Below are 20,375 nucleotides of genomic sequence, written 5' to 3'. Positions count from 1 at the left end.
TCCTTTCCCAATAAATGGAATTTTTTCTTCTTTCAGTAAATGGAGTTCACTTTACTCTTTGAATCACATGCTGGAAAAAGTAAGTGGGCTGGATTGAGGGGTCTGGGTAAAAAAAAAAAAAAAAAAAAAGGAAAAATGAAGGCTTTCTTTTGAGAACAGTGCTGAAGGTCCCCTGGCTCTGAGCCTCAGCTCAGACTGACCAGGAAAAGGGCCCCAACCTCCTTGGTGCACCAATAGTTCAGCATAAGTGGTAAAAGCCGTAGGGACAGATCTGGGTTTGAATCCTGGCTTGCTGCTTACTCCTGTGACCTGAACCACATTCCTGACCTGTACAGCGGGAACCCTATTCACCGCACGGTGAGTCACTGTGAGCTGCCCAGGTGGCACAGGAGCCGGAAAGCCCATCTCGCCACCTGGCTGGGGCACACGCTCCCACCGGTGCCCATTCCCTGCCCTGTTCTGCTTCCAACCTAAGATTAGGGAACGACACTGGGGTGCTGGCTGGTGAAATCCCGTGTACTTGACGCCTACACCCATCCTTCGCATTCCCTGCATTTTTACAGGTTTACCGTCTCCCTGCTCTGTCCTGAACTGCCCTTATTCTAGGGCTCGCGTTGCTCTAGCATGGCAAGCAAGTCAGATACTGCTGATTTAGAACAAAACCGTCTTGTGTCAAGGTCTCTCTGTTGCTGATCCACCTCATTTCTGTGCTACTGACTTGCTTCTTCTAGAGTATCTGCTTGCTCTGGCTCCTACCCTACCATAGCTCCTGGCTTAAATCCATACCTCACATTTGGCCGAATTTCATACCTGCACCTAGCTATTTTTTTTAATTAGCTTTAAAAAATAGTTAACATGTGCACATGGCATAAAAATAATTCAGCACGAAAGGCCAAGCAGTGAAAATTCTTTTCCAACCGCCCCCCTCTACTCATATTTTGTTCCCCGGAGGCAACCACTATTAGTACTTTTTAGTACGTCCTTGCAGGCACATTCTGTTCATTTATAAGCATCTATCTATAGTTACCCACTTGTTTATTTTTACAGAAATAGTGGTTTACTATATACTAAGTTCTAGGCATTACTTTTCCCCACTTTTATATTTTCGATATCATTCCATTAAAACCAGAGAGTTGCCTTATATTTTAAATGGTTGTAGACTGCTCTCCGTCACAGAGGTACCAATTCCCTTTTGGAATAACGCAGATGGTTTAAAGATACTTTGCTAAAAACAATAAAGAATCTATCTATCTATCTATCTATCTATCTATCTATCTATATCTATCTATATATCAATTTTGTGAATATAAATGAGTACTCAGGGGAGAAATTCCTAGAAGCTGAATGGATGAATCAAGGTATTTGCACATTTAAAATTTTGACTGATTTTGACAAGATTCTTTCCAAAAAGATTATACCAATTTATACTTTCCCCAACAGCATGTAAGAATTCCGGTCTCCCACAACCTGACCAACACAGGGCACTATTAAACTTTCTTACTTTTGCCTGGGTGAAAAACAAGATCTCACCGTTTGAAGTTGCAATTATTTCCTTGTAAGTGGGATTGATCATCATCTCATATGCTTTTTAAAAGAGATACTTGAATTTCCTTTTCTGTGCAATGATTTCAATTCCCCTGTCCATTATGTTGTGGGTCTTTTCCTTATGGTTTGTAGGAGCTCTCTGTATATTAAGGAAATCTACTCTTTGTCACATGTGTTACAAATGTTTTCACAGTTTATCATTTGTCTTTCAACTTTATAATTTTTTTGCAATTGAAAAATGTTTAATTCTATGCAGCCAAATATATTAGTATTTTTATTTGTGTCTCCTGGGTTTTATAGTTTTACATCATGCTTACAAAGTCTAATCCTTCTTCAAGATTATATATATATACATTCCAGATATATAGATTATATATATATATTCCAGATATATATATATATATGGAATTTTCCCACATTAAAAATTTTTTTTAATGTATATTTATTTTTGAGAGAGAAAGAGAGAGACAGAGAGAGAGAGAGAGAGAGACAGAGACAGAGCATGAGTAGAGGAGGGGCAGAGAGCGAGGGAGACAAAGAATCGGAAGCAGGCTCCAGGCTCTGAGCTAGCTGTCAGCACAGAGCCCGATGTGGGGCTCAAACCCATAAACGGTGAGATCATGACCTGAGCCAAAGTTGGACGCTTAACTGACTGAGCCACCCAGGCGCCCCACCTACATTTTCTTACAGTTCTTTACAGTTCCATTTTTTTGTTGTTGTTGCTTAAAACTTTCATCTATTTGGAATTTTTCTTCCTAATCCTGCCCCTATCTTTTGTTTCTATCTCATTTTCCCCAGTTCTCTCACTTATAATTTCCTGTCCTTATTCTTCTACTCTCTGTGAAAAGCCCAGCTTATGAAAACGTCTTTGATGATATAATTTGCAATTCTAGGATTTCCACTGTTTAACGGGTAGAACTTTCAAGAAAGAAAAAAAAGAAAGTGAGAAAAGCCAATGCTGGGGGCTAATGGATCATCATATAGGGAGGGAGCACGGGGCTGAGTAAGCGGCCTGCAGGTAGCTCAGAGGGAATCCCCTGAGCACCTACTCTGAGCTAAGTGCTGGGAATGAGCTAAGTACATGAGATGACTTCTGACCTCAGAGAATTCTGTCCAGTTATGGAGGCAAAAATAAGGGCAGACTCTGGGACAGGGTGTAAGGAGTGAAGAGAAAGAACATCAAGGTGGACTGGAGAAATGTAAAAGGTTTATGAAGATGTAATTCCAACCGGGCTGTGAAAGATGGGAAGAATTTAGCTAGACAGAGTTGACAAGGAAGGGCATTCTACGAGGCGGCCACAGACGTGGGAAGGAATTAGTCTGGCTTGTCCACTGACCTGCGGAGATCAGGGTGGGGAGATTAGAGAATGTGCTGAAAAGTAGGAACAGGAATAAGGCAGGCCAGGCTTTCAGGACACGGGATACTGCATCCCAACTGGGTGCTTCCTCATATAAAAATGAGCTGCCTGTTCCCGCTGGGGCCTCAGGGTCTTAGCTTCTCACCCTGGCGGAGCTTTTCACCCTGGGGATGTTTTTCTGCTGGTGGAGCCATACAGAACCATGAAGAGAAATTTCTGGGAAGCTGGGTTGATTTTCAACTCTGATGAGGAGCCTAGTTTCCATGAGATTTTTAGCTAAGTTAATGTATTTTTTAAAATTTTGAAATGAGGAGAGGAAAGGTTGGCTGTCTTTAGAGCCCCCCACCTGGCTGAAGTGCTCTGCATCTTTTTTGGAACTGGCACAGGTTGTCAACCTTGCTGGCCTCCTGGGACGCTTTGGGGACCACTCTGCGCCCATAATGGAGAGGCTCTGGGCCAAGCCTGATGCAGTCAACAAGATTGTGGGAGGCTCCCCCAAATGCTGCTGCCTTTGATTCCAGGAAACAGAGGGTCGGGGGCCACAAAGGAGTCCATCTTTGGTTTTTCCTCTGAGACAGATTCAGGGAGAAATTCTGCCTAGAGGCCACGGTTCATGGCTCCACCCTCAAGGATGGCCACGGCCACAGCCTCAGCTACAGTCACAGCCACATAATATCCCTGTCTGGAGTCAGAGTCGGGCCTCGCTCTGAACTGGCTTCTAGGTCAGGAAAATAACTGTGTTCTCTTTCTCTTTCTCTCGCTCCTACTTGGTGTTTGTTCGGACTTGGAAATGGTACACTGTGAGTTCAGGGTGAGCCAGAGGTTTGTTCTCGGCCTGTGAAGCCACTTTGATGATGGGAATAAAATCCCAGGGAACAGCAAGCCAGCTGGACAGGAAACCAACCCACAGGGTTTTGGTGGGCTTGGGGATTTTTTTCTACCCCCAAATGGAAAAATCCTGGCATGGGGTATGGTATAATAGAGATTTAGAGTGTTCCAAAAAAAAAAAAAAAAAAGTCAGAAGTGGGCAGAATCTAACAGATGGGCTGAAAGACGGCAGAACAGAGGCTGTAGAAGGAGTAGCAAGACCGGGTACCCGGAGGGCCAAGTTCACATATATAAACCGAACAAAGGGCTTGTTAGGAATCTTACTTTCTTCTATTTTTTTTTTTTTTTTAAACATTTCTCCCTTGACAAATAACCACCTGAGAACCTGATTAATCCATTTCCGCCTTGGGAAATCTCTGCACTTCATTAAACCTCCTGCCCTCTCTCCTGGAAACTGGGAGGAGGCAGAAGGCAGGGCAGCGAGAGTGGGGCTCCCCAGACACGTCCACAATGGCCCCAGTGTCTGGAGGACAGCAGGAGCTCCTGGGAAGTCTGTGATAAATTATTCACCTCTCCTGTCCCTTCCGGAATCCCGGTGGCTGCAGAGCTTCTTAACTGAGGCCCATTCATTCAGAAACCATTTACCGAGAGGCTACTGAGAGCTAGGGATAGTGCCAGGGTTTGGAAATATGAAGATAAAACGATTCGGTGACATAGTCACTGCCCTCAAGGAACTTAGAGTCCTGAATAGTGTTTTTTAAATTGTAGGTTATGACCCATTTTGTTGATTATGAAATCAACTAGTGAGTGGTGACCGGCATAACAGAGAGAAAGGAAGGGAGGGGAAACACAGAGGATTTGGGGCCACAAAGGAGGGAGGGAGAGGAGGAGGAAGAGAGGGACAGAGATGGAGGAAAAGAAGAAGGGAAGGAGGCAGGGAGGGGAAGGGAGGAGGGAAATATAATCAGAGTTCATCGAAGTGCACTCTTTCCTTCATGTGTTTCTATATAGCCCTTGACCAGGATCAGTTTTGAATAAATTATCTTTGGTGTTAGAGGCAATTAATTTATGAAATGCAATTATTTTGAATAAAAACATCGACTGATTTGTTCTCCTTTTTTCTTTTCCAGGTGAGAAGCCACCTTGCGTTATGCTGAATGGTATCAACAGGGTTATGTTTGGGATCCAAAGTGACGGTGGATATGCTGGGAGCAAACATTCCTGAAATTAAATATGCTACAACTTAAATAAATTTCCCCTCTGTTGCATTTTTATTTTTACAGACTGTTCATGTCTTATATAAGTATTATCACAATCTCAAACTGTGCAAGAAATCATGTGGGTATACATATACACACACATAGACACAGCATACATACACATTAGGTCATATGTAAAATTATTTGTTTCAAGTGGCTGTCAAAGAATCTTGAAAGCCATTAGTTTAGAGGGAGGAACACGCAACCAATCATATTAGAGTATGAGGGGTGGCCCAAAAGAGGCGTTTGACAATGTACAAACTAAGGTTGGTTGAAGAGGGACCTGCCTAGTCCTCCTGGGTGAGTCAGGGAGTGACTTGGCAAAGAGCTGGAGAATGAGGCGTCTGGGATACAGAACATGGGCAGAGTGACACCAGCAGAAGCAGCATGTCCAAAGAATGGGGCACAAGACATGTTTGGGGAATAAGAAGAAAAGCAGAGGGGAGGGGAAGGACAACAGGAAATCACAGAGGAGGAGTGAAACACCCAATGGGAGAGCTTAGGAGTGACCTTTAAAAACTCAAAAGCTCCAAAGGGTTGAAGCCACCAGTGGGACCCCCCACCCCCAGTCCAATCCATACCAAAGGGACAGACAGTTCATTCTGGCCATACTACGCTCTCCCAGAAGCATTCACTGCCATCTTCCGAGGGCTGGAAACAGCTGTTGTGGCTCTAGACTGCTAATGTCTGTTAAGGTCTCTAAGTCAAATGACTGTATCTGGAGTTCAGCAGAGTCAGGGTCTGAGGTCACTCTAATCCCCAGGGAACTACTCGCCCAGAAGCCTAGTCAGACTCATGGCTTAACCTTATTAATCTAGAAACATTTACTGAGCACCACAGGGGATATCCTACTTGGGACGACAGAAAGGGACGGAGAGGAGAAAGTTCTGCTCTTACAGAGCTGATGGCCTTGGTGTGTGTGTGTGTGTGTGTGTGTGTGTGTGTGTGTGTGTGTGTGAGGGTGTATATGGAGAAAAACAAAAGGAATAAAAAAACAATCAGAGGGAATGTCATGGAGGAGGGGGTCTAGAGACACGGAAGGATTTGGCTCGGGAAGGAGAAGAACGAAGCCAGGCAGGAGAGCTCACCGGAGCAGATACAATGGGGAGAACATGCTTGCCACACGCAGGGCCAAATGAAGGCCAGAGAATCAAACAGGTGCAGTGGACAAGCTTGAGGGCTTAGAGTGACTCTCGAGCTCGAGTCCTAGTAGGGGCTCATTGCAACCCATTGCGGGCTCTAATCCTGGCCCCTACACAGCCTCATTCCTCTGACCGCTTCTGCTCTCAACCACTAGCAGCCTCTTACCATGGAGCCAGCTGTGGAGTTAATCAAGCAATATCCCAGAGACCACCACCAGGCCCAAAATAGGCTGGAAAGAAGAAAACCAGAAAAAGTAGGTGGGGAGCAAGGGGAGAGAAGGCAGGTGAGAAGTGGGGGGAGGGGCGAGAGAATAATGAGTGCGGGAAGGTGGGGGGGGGGGGGGGAAAGTCTAGGACACCCTCCCGTTTCCTGCTACGATCCCATTCGACACAGGTCCAGCCACACCATGTCTTTCATTGAAAGTTCACTTCAAAGCCTGTCCTCCAAGAAAACCTTCCCTAATTAACCATCAGAAAACAGTGTTCGGGGACAATCTGAATGGCTGACCATCCTTTGGTCTCCCAGAGATCCCGGTGGCCATCTTTGCAATCCTAGGCAGTTCACATCGCTGCACTGGTAGCTGCCCACAGACCAGGGTTGCCTCTCCTTACACTGGGATACAAAAGGAAGAGCTGTTATGGGTTAGGAGCCAGGAGGTAACTTCTTTGATGTGGGTCACATTAAGTCATATAAGTGTGGAAGTGTAAATTAAATAAAAAAGAACCCCTCTCTCCCTGCTGATTTCCATTTTTACCACAGTCGCCCGCCAAGCAACCATCACAGGGCACTCTTGGCGGAACAATAGGGGATTTGTTTAAACCAAGATGCCAAACGGTCACGAATTGCAGAATATATATTTTTAAACAAGTTATTTTCCCCCACCGTAACATCCAGACTTCAGATCTGCATGCAGGGCCAGCTGGCAGCTGCACGCTGGATCAGGCCGGCTACCCAGGGCTGCCTGGTTACCTTGCCCTCCCCCAAGGGGGTGTGATGGCTGAGCTGCATTTTTACGGTCGGCTCCAGCCTCCATCCAGGCTTCCTGGGTCGGGAGCTTTGCGAGTATTTATACTCGCACCCACCCGTAGAGGCTGCCCTGTAGCCCTCCTATTTGACTTCTCCTTTTAAAGTGCAGCCATCTTCGTGCCCTGCTCTGGTGGCTGACCAACGGTCGGGGAGGTGACGGAGCTGCTGTACCCAAAGCAAGAGCCCAGGGGCCGTGAGCCCCAGCTCCCCGCACTGCGCTGCCCAGCACACGGGGCTTCCCTGCGGAAAAGCAGCCTTCATTCCGGGGAATGGAATCTGGGAAAACGGGGCCCCTACCACTTTCCCAGGGCTCTGGGCAGGCACTCCACAAGGCGCAGGCAGTCTGTCGAAGGCACCGGGGCACCGCGGAGGTCAGGGCCCAGGCCACAGCCGCCTCTGCTTCCCCGGCAAAACCGCTGCTCCAGAGGAAGCCTGCAACCTCAAGGCCAAGGCTTTGCCTTTTCCCTCCATTAAGGCTCACCTGCCTTTTCAGAGGACCCCCAGGGAGCCTCCCACACCCCCCAGGGGCCCTCATATTTTTCCATCTTTCTATTAGGCATCTTTTTCTCATTAATGTACTAACACTCAAGTTATGTGCAGAGAATGAGGAAAAAGAGACCTTGTGTGGGGCTTGGGATTTGTTCAAAGCCTGGGGAAATCGTTTTAGAGGGTGAATGTTTTTTATTCCTTTTATGAGAGATGCATGTTTCCCCCCCTCTGTGACTTGTTTAAAAGTAAAGTTTAATATGCTGCCAGAGAAATTGCTGGTTAATAACTTAATAAGCTATGTGCTAGGAATTATGGGAGAAAAGTAGTATCCAAGAAAACTTTTATTGTACAGTTTGGGGCTTGGAGGATATATAGCTTCAGTTATTATATAAAATGCTAACAGAAGTCCCCTTTCTTTTCAAACCCTACTTTCTCCCCAGGATTATAAAAAAAGATAAGTAAGGTGAACGAAAACTTCTAGAAGCTGCATGAGAAGTCTGTATGTAGATCACAAGGTGAGAATTTCCAACAGCACAGTCAACAGAACTGTGTTAATGTGCACTTGGCAAAGCCCACACTTGGAAATGATCCCCGGCAATAATAGTAATAGTGATAATCATAATACCAATTGCCTTTTATTCAAAGTTTTGTCTTCAAAAAAATATTCCTACTTTATCTTTATGAAATTCTTAAGAGGGAAGAAAAATAGGCATTATTATTCCCAACAAAGTAGCTCGTATAGCTCAAGTGACCTGCCCAAGATTAGGGCAAAAACCAAGAATAGAATCAAGGTTTTCTAGACAAATTGTATCTGTGTGTCCCAAACACAATCAGATGGAAAGTGAGACGCGGTGGCAAACAATGAGAGTATTTTGGTTTGTGGCCACATGCTGTGGCGTTGTGTCCTGTAGCCTGTCTGGTAAAATGCGAGGCTCCAGGCACAGCTGTACTGTGAGGGCCAACAGAAAGGCCTATTCTCAACCTGGCTGATGACGTTGATAAAGACTTAATTCTTAATTATCTGACAACAGATATTTCCTCTATTTGCTCAGCTCTTCTGTACTTTTGCACCCATTAACTCACTACATCCTTCCTTGCCTGCATCAATTCCCCACCGTCGTGTTACAGCTTCCCCCTTTACAGATAAAAATGGAGTCCCAAAGAAATGCTGGCCCCATGTGGCTGGTTTAGAACAGAACAGGGCCCGGAACCCAGACCTGCTAACCTTGAGTGTACTCTGCCTCTCCTCAACGTCAGCAAGGTGCGTATGCACAGGTTAGAGGCCTTTCCAGTCCCCAAGTCCCTCTCAACGTGACCCTCCCTGTGGGTCACCCAGAAACACAGGGGCTTTCGGCTCAGGCAGGGAGCCCTGGAACGAGTTCCCAACATCGCTTGGGAGACTGTTATTTCAAGAGGTGTGCAGGCCAATCCTGTCGCTAAGGAAGCCTGGGGATCACAAGCAGGGGACACGAAGGATAGTGAGGCTCTGAAGGGTTCCCCTTGGAGCTGCTCCTTCGGTCTGTTCATGTAAGACCAGTCTACATTCAATAGCGAATGCTTGATGGCAAAAGGTCTAGAGCATGGGTCCCCATCCAAGGAGGGCAGCTCCTGAGAGAGGGTGTCGGGCAGCCCAAGGGCACAGGGTTGCAGGATATGCTATGAGGATGATCAGGTCACAGCAGAAGAAGGAAGTGGATCATGAGGCAAAAAACAAATTTGCTAGTTGTAGCCCAACATGGGCCACCTCCGGAGCCGGCCACATCTGTCAAGTAGGAAGTCACTTGCCCTCTTGTGCCTAATTTCTCATCTACAAATATTGGTTCGGATAAGATTCCTATTTGGGAACAGGAAGTCAGGATGCTCCTCTTAGTCCCTGTTGGGGCCCCCAGTGGCTGAGGGGCCAAGTGGGTGGGCCTCCAGACCCCCACCCCTGCTTGCCCCACATGTGTCCTCTCCACCATCTTCAACATCTTGAACTTCCACTCAAGCTTCTGCTTGAAGAAAGGACTCCACTGGACTAGATGATCTCTAAATTCCCTCCCCGCTATAAATTCTGTGGCTTGATGGTCCTCTTGGCAATGGTGAGAAGGCAGTAGCCATGCAGTCTAGAAGTGCACAAGAAGCATTTCTCTTCCCGTCACCAGCTGCCCAGGCAGGCAACGGGGCCTTCCAGGTGACAGACGGAAAGCTGGGAGATGGCTACCAGGGAGCCTGTGCTGCTAACCACCAGGGCAGGCTGGGAATTTTGTTGATCGCTGGGAGAGGCTGGAAGGATTTAATACCCTCCTCGGTGTATCTCGTGTGCACGGAAACAGCAGCCTATTTACCAGTGTAAGCCTGCTTACTGACTTTCCTCTTAACTCTTGGATCAAATCCAAATTCCTCTGGCTGACATTTAAGGCCTGCTACAACTGGCCTCTTATCAAATCTTGCACTGCTCTCCAAAACACACCGTGTCTTCTTCAGCTCTATCCCTCCCTGGCACACAATACATCACACGCACTCTCTATGGTGTGCCCTCACACACGCCATCCACAATCTGGATGTGCTCTCTTCTGACCACTTTTAGTTTTTCCAAATCACACTAATGCTCCCAGACCCATCTCAAATACTCAACTCCCCTAAAAAGCAAAGCCTTCCCTGACTATTCCAGTCCACATTATTTTCCGAACTCGTGTACTTATTATATGCACTATAGAAGTAGAACTTTTTTATGCACGTCACTGTTGGTTGTTTCACATGGATAAGCTCTCTTTTCAACCAGACTGAACCATCACTAAACTCTGACAACAGAGACTCCATTATATATGCCTAAAGTGGTTCCCACAATGCTGAGCACCGTGCTACGATTCCTTCCTTTGTACTTGGGCAATGAGACCTTCACAATTTATTTAGCAACACAGGCTCCCTATCAGCCTAACCTCACTCAATTCTCCAAATGAAGAAAATTAACCTTATCTAATAATTTGATCTCAGCCAGCCTTTAAAGACTTTTCCCTCCTCCTAGAAGACTTCCTTGGCACCTCGACCCCACAAACTGGCTCCTGTCGCACGCTCTGACCTCAATCCAGAATCCACCAGATTCTTACTTATTTACAGTTAATTCAACCCACACCTGTTTTCTTTACGTGGTTTCTGAAACAGGGACAATATCATTCATCTCTATGTCCCCCACTGTGCCTACTGCATGGCTCTGTACTGTCTGTGAATCTGAACTGGCTGGAATTCGTTAGGAAGGGTTCCACGTGTTGACTGATCCAAAAGATGGAACATGTTACATGCTACCGGGGAAAAAAGAACCCACTATGTTAGTGTTTTACATAATATTATGAAAATGTGTTGAGGACACTTAAAGGCTGCACTCCTTTGCACGCTGGGCAATGACAACATAGCCCAAACCTTCTAACAGCAATACCTCTATAAGCCAACAGCTACAAGTGGAGCAAGACTGATATTTCTGAGTCCTTTATCGAACGAATTGCCATTTCCAGGTTGGGTTTGCAGATTTCTATATTTAAAAAGTAGAAAGCATCAGCAGTTGGCAGTGGAATTCTTGATACGTCGCTGCACGGAAGACCTATTTTTATTTCTCGCTGCAATACGAAGAAGCTCTAATCTGGGGCACCCTGCTCAAAGGCTCAGTTTAATACATTGGTCTCCTGTGACTACTTTTACCTTCCTAGTTTCCATGAGCTCAGACTGTCAACACGAAATACCTCCTATATCCTCAAGCTTCGCTTCCTCACAAACACCTTATTCCTTCAAAATGTGACCTGGTTTTAAAAGGAGTATCGAATGAGGAAAATGTTTTGCATCCCGTCCACTGGTCTGGGTTGAAATGTGCTAACTTAATGGTTCTCTCAGTTTTCAAAAAATACAAACAGGATCCCATCCCGAGATAGCTTGACCTTCAACATTTCTGAGAAGTCTGAAAGAGAAGCAAACAAATCTCAACAAGCTTGGGTCTGAGACGCACCAACTTCATCTCACTCCTTGTTCAAATACGCGTGAGGCTCAACTAGGCTGAGCCGGAGGGCTCAGAGTGGTCCTGATGGGAATCTCCGCCCCCTATAAAATCTGGGGGTTGAAAGAAAAACAGTTTTAAGAAAGAAGCAGGGACGGGGTTGCTGGGAAAACTTTTATTTTGAAAAAAAAAAAAAAGAAAAAAGAAAAGAAAAAAAGAGGGAAGAAGAAACAGACCAAAAAAGCAAACCCCAACCCCCCAGCAATGCCTGGAAACTTGCTATGTAACCAACCCATCTCTGTTAGGACTTGCTTCCCTTAAAGTTTTGGCAGGGACCACAAATGATAGCCTTAAAATGCCACATGAGCATCAGAATATTTTTACAGTCCTTCCTGACTGGATTCATTTCAACGGCATGGGAGTGAGGCAGCAACCTGCAGCTGTGGCAAAGGGCTGAGGCCTCTCTTTCTTTCAACCAGTTGCAAAAGAAGGACCTCTTCCTTAGGGAGGGGGCCGCTCCAGGAGGCACGGGGGATTTGGGAAGGGCTAAGGAACAGTGGGAACACCAAATCAGACCTAAATCCCAGTATTCCTGCCTGGGAAGTATAGTCTCTTGGGTGAATAAATTTGGTGGCGAGAAATTAAAGGCTGTCTTCAGCTGTAAAGCAAAACAGAATCCCAAACCAGAACTTCTGCAGCTGGCCACAGACCCTCCCCCCTGCCACGCCCCCCCCCACGCCAGGGGCAGAACTGGGATTGCTACACACAAGACCATCTTAGCTGCGTCTCTATGAGCAGATTTTCCTTGCATTTAAATCCAAGGCCTTCCAGGAGCTCACCACTCTGCTTAGTTGGGCCCTGAAACCAAGAGAGAAAATGGGGAGAACAGATGAGAGGGACAAGGGGGTAGACGGGGAACGAGATGCAGAAGTGGCTGGAGGTGAGCACTGGGGACGAAGAGGAGCACACGCAGGAGTGAACAGGGGTGTCAGGAGCGCCGATGGGGAAGCTGTATGGGGAGGTGGAGGGATCATATAACTAATACTTTTTGCAAAAAAGAACTGATGTGCTGTAGCAAATCATTAGGTCTAGCGCGAAGAGTGGTCTTCAACAAACATAGTGCCCTCCACCCGTTTCTTCTCCTCATCAGGACTGCTTTACTCAAAAATGTATCACCCAAGGCTGTTTTCCTAGTAACCTTGGGACCTCTTCTTGTATTCCTGAGAGCCTGTTTTTCTCACCAGATTATCAGACTGTTATTTTCATGATGATGATACTCCCTGCATGCCAACAAGCACTGGCCCTACCCTAAGCACTGAGGCCACTGGGGTGGCTGCCTGGAGAGGGAGTGTGGATTTCTCATAGAAAGTGCTGGCGCCATGCAGCCCCTCCGGGCAGGTCATCCCAGGTGGATGAGGAAAGAATCCTGGGCTGACACCTCTCCTGTGTCCCTACAGCCCCAGCTCTTGAGAATGAGGGTGTGAAGGTGGGAGTACTTCAAAGAGGCATTGATTGGATGATCACAGTGACCCTTGGCCCTCAAAATATGCGCTGTGTTCCAGAATCAACAGCATCAGAATTGCACGAGGGCTTGTCAGAAATGCAAGCTCTCAGGCACCATCCCAGACCCACTGAAGGAGAGTCTTCATTTTTAAGGAGGCCCCCGGTGATTCGCGTGTACATTAAGGTCAGAGAAACACCGTTCTAGATGACGCTTAATCTGGCACCGCTCAAAGCCTGGCGTAAAAAAACTGGACAGATGGAGAGAATGGGGCCCAGTAGAAAGAGCTCCAGAGGGAAAGGGGAACTAAGTCCTCAACAAGTGTTAACTGTTATCAGATAGAATCTCACCCCTGCCAGGGCCAGCTGTGTGAAAACAAACAGATCTCCCAACCTCTCTGAGCTATACTTTCCCATGTGCATGGGGATGGGAGTGGACCGCAATGAACTTCATGATTCCTTCCAGTTCTAAAGTTTCAGGTCTAGGATTCTATTGGACAAGACTCTGTTTTGCTGCTCTCTACACTGAAGTTTCGTTTTAATAGATAGTTGCAGTATTTATTTTTTAATTTTTTTAATGTTTATTTATTTTTTGAGAGAAAGAGAGTGAGTAAGGTAGGAGCAGAGAGAGAGAGAGAGGGAGACACAGAATCCGAAGCAGGCTCCAGGCTCTGAGCTGTCGGCACAGAGCCTGAAGTGGGGCTCAAACTCACGGTCCCACGATATCATGACCTGAGCCAAAGTTGGCATTTAACTGACTGAGCCACCCAGGCGCCCCAATAGTTGCAGTATTTAATACAGCCTGGCATACGGCAGGGCTCAATAAATATTTATTGAAAAAAGTGATACAGGTATAGAGTCTATTCAAGCTTTACCTCAAAACTCAAAAATGAGCCATAAGCTTCTAGGACAGCAGACCACACCAGAGTATCAGGCTTAAATGGCACTTCTGAGGGCGCTTGACACAACTTAATATCTTGCTTGAATGAAACTTAGAAGAAAAATACAAGAGCCCTCTAACATAACTGCTATTTCGCTCGATGCTCATCCTTCATCTTCTTTCTCAAGGAGGTGGGAGACACAGGAGTGCGTCAGAACACATCAGTAGCTCTCAGTCTGACTGCATTTTAGTTTCTCCTGGAGAGTTTTAAAACTACCAGTTCTTAGGTCACACCCCCAACCAAAAAAAAAAAAAATCAGAAATTTTGGAGGGGGAACCTGGTATCAAGTTTTAAAACGTCTCCAGATGATTCTAATATGCAGCCATCAGCAGTAAGAACTACTGCCTGAAGTAAAAACTCACCATCAGCCAACCTGGGTACTTAATAATAAATGCCAATATCAAGAGTCACAAACTCCAGAACCCTTTCCATCTTGTAAAACTACAACTCTATACCCGTTAAACACTGTCTCCTCCTTGCCCCTCCCCCGCCCCTAGCAACCACCACTCGACTGTGAATCCATGAGTGTGACTATTCTAGCTATTTCACGTAAGTGCAGTCATAATGCCTTTTGTCTTTTTGTGTCTGGCTTATTTCACTTAGCATTACATCCCCCAGGTTCATCTATGTTGTAGCACGTGTCAGGATTTCCTTCCTTTTTAAGGCGAATAATATTATGTTGTCCATATATATCACATAGTTTACCCATTCATCCATCAATGGACACTTATGTTACTTCTACCTTTTAGCTATTGTGTATAATGCAGCTATTAATATGAATGTACAAATATTTTGTCAAGACTCTGCTTTCAATTCATTTGGGTATATACCTAGAAGTGGAATTGCTAGATCATATGGTAATGCTCTTTTTAACTTTTTGAGGAAACGCCATACTATTTTCCTTCTTGGCTGCACCATCAAAAGTTTTTAATAATAAAAGCAAATACTGTCATGATATTGGTAGGTGAAAAAAGTAAGCTCTAACTTATATATACAGCAAAACCTCAACTATGTTTAAAAAAAAAAAGGCATAGGAGAAAAGATGAAGTATATACATAAAACTTGTGAACTAATAATAGTGGTTTCCACCTGGATGTTGGTAAAAGCAGACTTACATTCTCTTCTTTTTCGAATTTCGCCTTTGCCCATTTTTCTATGATAAGCATATGCTACACTGACAACCAAGAAAATCAAGGTGATAAAAATTTAGGAGGACACATTTTCCTTCCTGGTCATCCCATCATCCGCTGCATTTAGTTAGTCTGATGGTTCATTCAGTTTACCACATTTATCTAAAGGAAAACACATGTAAAGGAAAACACACACACACACACACACACACACACACACACACACACACACTTCTTCCTTTTATAACCAAATTGATTTCTGAAAAATTTTAAGCCCTAAATAATAATAATTTCAACTCTCAATCAAAATAGTAAGTCTTTTCACCTATTAGCCCTATTTGACAGGGCTTTCAAAAAGTCCTTCTTATTTAGGCAGGGCCTCTGATCCAGCTGGGGCAGCAGATCTAGAATCTGTCATTAACCTGGGCGGCAGATGGGGCCACACGGGGACCTGCTGATGCCTGCCACGGACCCCCCAAGGCACACCCTGCTTCTGGCCTAGGTCGGCTTCGTTCTCCTTCAGTGGCCGGTAACCTGCCTTCTCAACATGAGAGACACTGGCCTGGACTGAGGAGGGAGGAATGGAGGAAAAAGGGGAAGGAAGGAACTTGAAGGATTAATGAGCTGATTTCCATAAAGGCTTTGACATCTTGGAATGAAAGGCGGCCTGTAAGAGCAGAACCCCAGGCCTCTCCTCGGGCCATGTTGCCAGCTGGCCGTTCATCACCCAAAATTCCCCCACAACTCCATGGCTATTGCTTAACCACCTCATATAAATCCCAATTAATCTTGCAAAGTCAAAACATAAATATATGACAAAAGCCTTTATTTTATGTGCCCTCAATTTCAGGGTCGAAATTTTAAAAACCGAATTGGTTATCCAATGGCTCTGAAGAACATATTTTTTTAAACCTTCTTCGGGAAATAAAAGGACAAATAAATGACATCCTCACTAATGTTTATGTACTTATTGGACTGAATGAACTCAGGTCAATATCAAATAAACGGTAGAAGAAAAGAGGTATCGGTGCTAAAATTAAACTTTTTTTTTTTGCAATAACGTTAATGTTTCATTGCTTATACTCAAAAGATACAGAAAATCCTTAGTACTCACAAAGGAACATTTATTCCTCTTTCATATGTAAATTGCTAGGGACATAAAGAGCCTCTTCAGCAGTAGAACTGGGAATACTCCACATTGCAGTGTCTTTCATGGGAAAGGCAGGTGACAACGTGAACACATGAACACAGGGGTTGGCTTTGAGAATGGCCCATTAGGACCCAGAATGGGCTCACGTGAGCACAGAGGTATTAGACACACACCTTCCCAAGGCAACACTCTCAAAGCACCTCAGGGACAGGCTGAAGCTCCATCACTTACATTCAATTCTACACTTTCTGATTCGGGAACCTCACGGTTATCATGTCACTGATGTGGATTACACAGAAAAACAGATACACAGCGTTGGAGCAGCTTGAGCTCCGGCAGTGTGCTTTCCTCCCAAACTTTGTTTCAGGCTCTGGACACATCCCGATTAATAAGGTAAAAGTATGTGGGGAGAAAGAGGAAGCCTGGTGTTAGGAACCGCCTACAGACCACCCATAAAGTATGAAGTTCACACTTGGATAATAAAGAGTTGACTGTACTGGAAACGTAAAAACGGCTTTCCTGGACTCTCGGCAAGGAAGGTGGACACGCAGTGATTCATGCCTTTGTTTTCCAGGGCTGGAAAGTCATGGAGAAAAATCAGAGAAAGTGTGTGTGTGTGTGTGTGTGTGTGTGTGTGTGTGTGGCGGGGAGGCAGGGTGATGATGCTGAAAAACCTAAGTAGAAAACTGCAATAGGGACCAGAGGGAAAGTTAAAAGTGGCAGGTCCTCTCCAGCTGAAGAGGAGGCTGATGGAAGTGTGGCCACGCATCTTCAGGCACTGACTGTACAGCACGAAGGTCCATCCGGATGCCGGCCTGTTACGCCATCTCCTCCTCCCCACCCAAGAAGGAAGGCATGGGTTCGGGAAGCCGGCAGATGATGAATTTTCATGAGACTCATGAAGGGGTAGCAGGCTAAGGGGGCAGAAACTCTTTTATAGCACTTGAAGCACCAGAGTTTACCATCACTTTATTGCCATTTCAGATGTGAGAGAACTTCCCCATTAATATCCCTGTCCATGGCTATCGGTGCTTAGATGGACGTGGAGACTCACATATCCACACGCTGAGAAATTCTTCAGTGGCTCCCTTTCACCTAAAGGTTTCCTTTAGGGGCTCCTGCTGAGTGGCCTCCACGAATTTCTGCAGTATCATGTACCTTCTACTAGGTTCCAGAAGAACTACCTTTATAGTGCTCCACACTCACCATGCCATTTCATGCTGCCATGTTTTTGACTCTGACATTACCTGAGCCCAGATGCCCTCCCTGCCCTGGCCACTTGGTGAAATTCTACTCATCTCTTGAAAGCCCTTCCCCGTCCCTCCTCTGGGCTGCTCCTGTGCTTATTACGTACATTTCTTACTACCCTTGTCCTATGGGGTGCAAATTATTGCCTTTCTCACCTCCTGGATGTGAGTTCCTCGAAGTCAGAGCTAGGTCTATATCTGCATCCGTTCCGTCTCCTAACACGAAGGCCACAGTGTGGCCTGTGTTCAACAAGACTTTGTTGGATTACACTGACATTTGGGTCTCATACTGCTTGTTTCCTGCCTTTGAGAGGTGCGGAGCCAACAAAAGTGAAGAGAAGTACGTTTTTGAAAAACAAAAAAGGTTTCTATGTTAGACAGCCAATACACCGATTCCTCACCAAACACAAGACACTCCAGCGTGGAATGGGGCAGCAGGCAGGCCTCTCCTGCACCCACTGGAGCTTATGGAGGACACACTGGGGGCCCTTGCAGTAACACTGTCCTACCAACACCAGAGCCTTGCAGACACAGATTTGAATACAGTGTTGTAGAGAGGACTCCCTGACTATTAAATGAGAAATTCTCTTTGTTCCACCTTCCGCATAGTAAAGGTTCTAGGTTCTACAATAAACTAACAATGGCCAGGGTGAAAGAATAAATGTATCCCCACTCCTTTGCCTCGAGTCTTCAGAATTCAAGCTATTCTACTACCTCCCTTACAAAGGGCAACTTCCACGTCTTTTTCTTATTCACAGGCTGTTGGTCTCCCTGTGCCTATTAAGTGTTACCCAATCTTTAACGAATGGTCACAGCACCTAAGAGTTTGTACCACATGGTTCAGTCAGTTACCGCCTTTCGTTGCCATAATGTCTGACACAGGGCTGGGTACATGGCAGCTATGAATTGAAACAAGCTGATTGGTGGACAGATAAAAAGCCATATTATATGCCCCCCGGCCATACAGCAGTTTCAGAAAAATTGTCAGGAAAATATTTTTCTTGCTTTACCACAACCCGAAGTTCTAAAAAGATAAATACTCCAATAAGTTTATAAAACGCATGCCAATGACTTTTAAAACTCCCACAACTAGAAACAGCAATTCTCCAATGTATTCCTAACCCCTGATAACTCGCCGCTCATGTGGGGTTTTAACATACCTCTCGGCCAGCCAGAGTTTGGCTCTGGTACAAACAGCAACGTCAGCCAGCTCCTGCTGAAAGTATGTATTCAGTCTGTATTTGGAGTCTGAGAAGGCTTGTAACAAATGAAAAACCTAAACCAGAAAAGAGAAAAAGCAATATCCTGCTGTGAAAATATATTTTTCCTAAATGCTCAGTTCCTCCCTGTTAGGTTTCCTCAAAATATTCCCCTCGAAGAAAACAGACACCTGCAGCATGCAGCTCTGGTCTCTGCAGAAAACCACGCTGGTGTGGGAGGACACGGCAACTGGTAAGAAACCGACGGCCTCAATCCCAACCTGTGCTCTGGGTTCCCTGCACAACTCCAAGCAAAGGGGACTACTCAGGGCCTGGTTATTTGATCCAAGAGCTTACCAGCTACAGAAAACCTGTAAACTGATTTTAGCAAAGAAAGGCAAACGACTTGCTCTGTGCTCTGTGTCAGCCGTCTCATATGAAAACAATGTACCTTTTCAAAGTCAAAGTCTCACCGAAGAGGGAAAAATCAGCTGTCTCACAGTCCAAACTGGCTTGTGTGTTGGGTGTATCAGAACAGGATGCCTGCCTTTGCAAACACAGGGTAGTGATGTTCGTAAACTGTTTAGATTTTATTTTTAGCAGTTCTCCACGGAGATGTCAGGAACAGAGGCACCAACGCAGGTGCGTCCTACCTCACTCTTATGTGACATTACATATTAGGACTGAGCGGGGAAAGACAAATCCTGCTGTATCTCTAGGTAGCCTCTATCTAGAATGAAGGCCACAGACCCAGCAGACTCATGACCGTGTGCGTGTGCGTGTGTGTACGCGCATGCATTTGTGTGCAGCTCATGTAAGCATGTTGCGGATTCATACTCAGTGAGGACATCAACAACACTCTGTGAGGAGTACAAACCTGCAGCAAAGAGACAGAGCCTCTGACCTTAGCTAGTGCCAAGGAGAACGACGCATGTCAGAGAAACCCTTCAGTCCCCTTATCGGAATCGAACGGGGGAGGTGGGCGGAGCAACGCAAGCATGGATAAACGCACTGAGAACTTTGAAAGTCTATTTTAATGATTAGTTTGCTTTCTTTCCCTATCGTATCCTTCACCAGAGCTACAGATGACTTCCTACGCAACAAGTTTCAACTTTCTCTTCTCTTTCTCGCCTGCCAACCGGGAGTGTTAAGTGAAAGTTAAACACGGAAGGGAATAATGAGAAAAAGCAAGAGGCCAAGATAAAAGAGATCCAGAATCATCAGACCCCTAAATGGGAGTGAGCAGGCAGTTTTCCTGGGTCAGACGTCTGCAATTACCAACAACAGATACATGCAGAGCACCTTTGGTTAGAGAATCAAAATAAATTGTGATTCCTTTACTATATGTAACTACTATTTTTTTTTTTTTTTTGGTCTAAACACAAGTAATTGTGTAGGAGAAGGCACTCAAGTCCCAATGTGGAGACTTGAAAATGCTTCCTCTAATAATGGATCTGTTATTTCAGAGGCAACAGATCAAGTATCACTACTTCACCACACCCCCGCAGGGACCCAAACCGCCCGTCGAGAAGTCTGGAGAAATGGGTCTGGCTGGGGCTTCTGTTCTTATGTGGTGACTGCCAGAAAAAAAAAAAA

The 20,375-nt window shown here is 45.5% G+C and overlaps 1 protein-coding gene across 4 annotated transcripts in view; it reads right to left on the bottom strand.

Moving 5' to 3' along the window:
- Nucleotides 1-20,375, bottom strand: part of THADA (THADA armadillo repeat containing) — a 319,486-nt gene that overhangs the window by 78,313 nt on the left and 220,798 nt on the right. For all 4 annotated transcript variants that reach the window (XM_039232420.1, XM_039232421.1, XM_039232419.1 and 1 more), the window contains exon 30: nucleotides 18,741-18,856. In XM_039232420.1, coding sequence (XP_039088351.1) covers nucleotides 18,741-18,856 — 116 coding nt within the window. The remainder of the gene's footprint in view (nucleotides 1-18,740; nucleotides 18,857-20,375) is intronic.

The sequence above is a fragment of the Hyaena hyaena genome, unplaced genomic scaffold (assembly GCF_003009895.1).
Source record: "Hyaena hyaena isolate Hyena2069 unplaced genomic scaffold, ASM300989v1 scaffold_64, whole genome shotgun sequence".
Taxonomy (NCBI): Eukaryota; Metazoa; Chordata; class Mammalia; order Carnivora; family Hyaenidae; genus Hyaena; species Hyaena hyaena.
The sequence above is the reverse complement of the archived record's forward strand: the minus strand, read 5'-3'. Positions and strand labels throughout refer to the sequence as shown.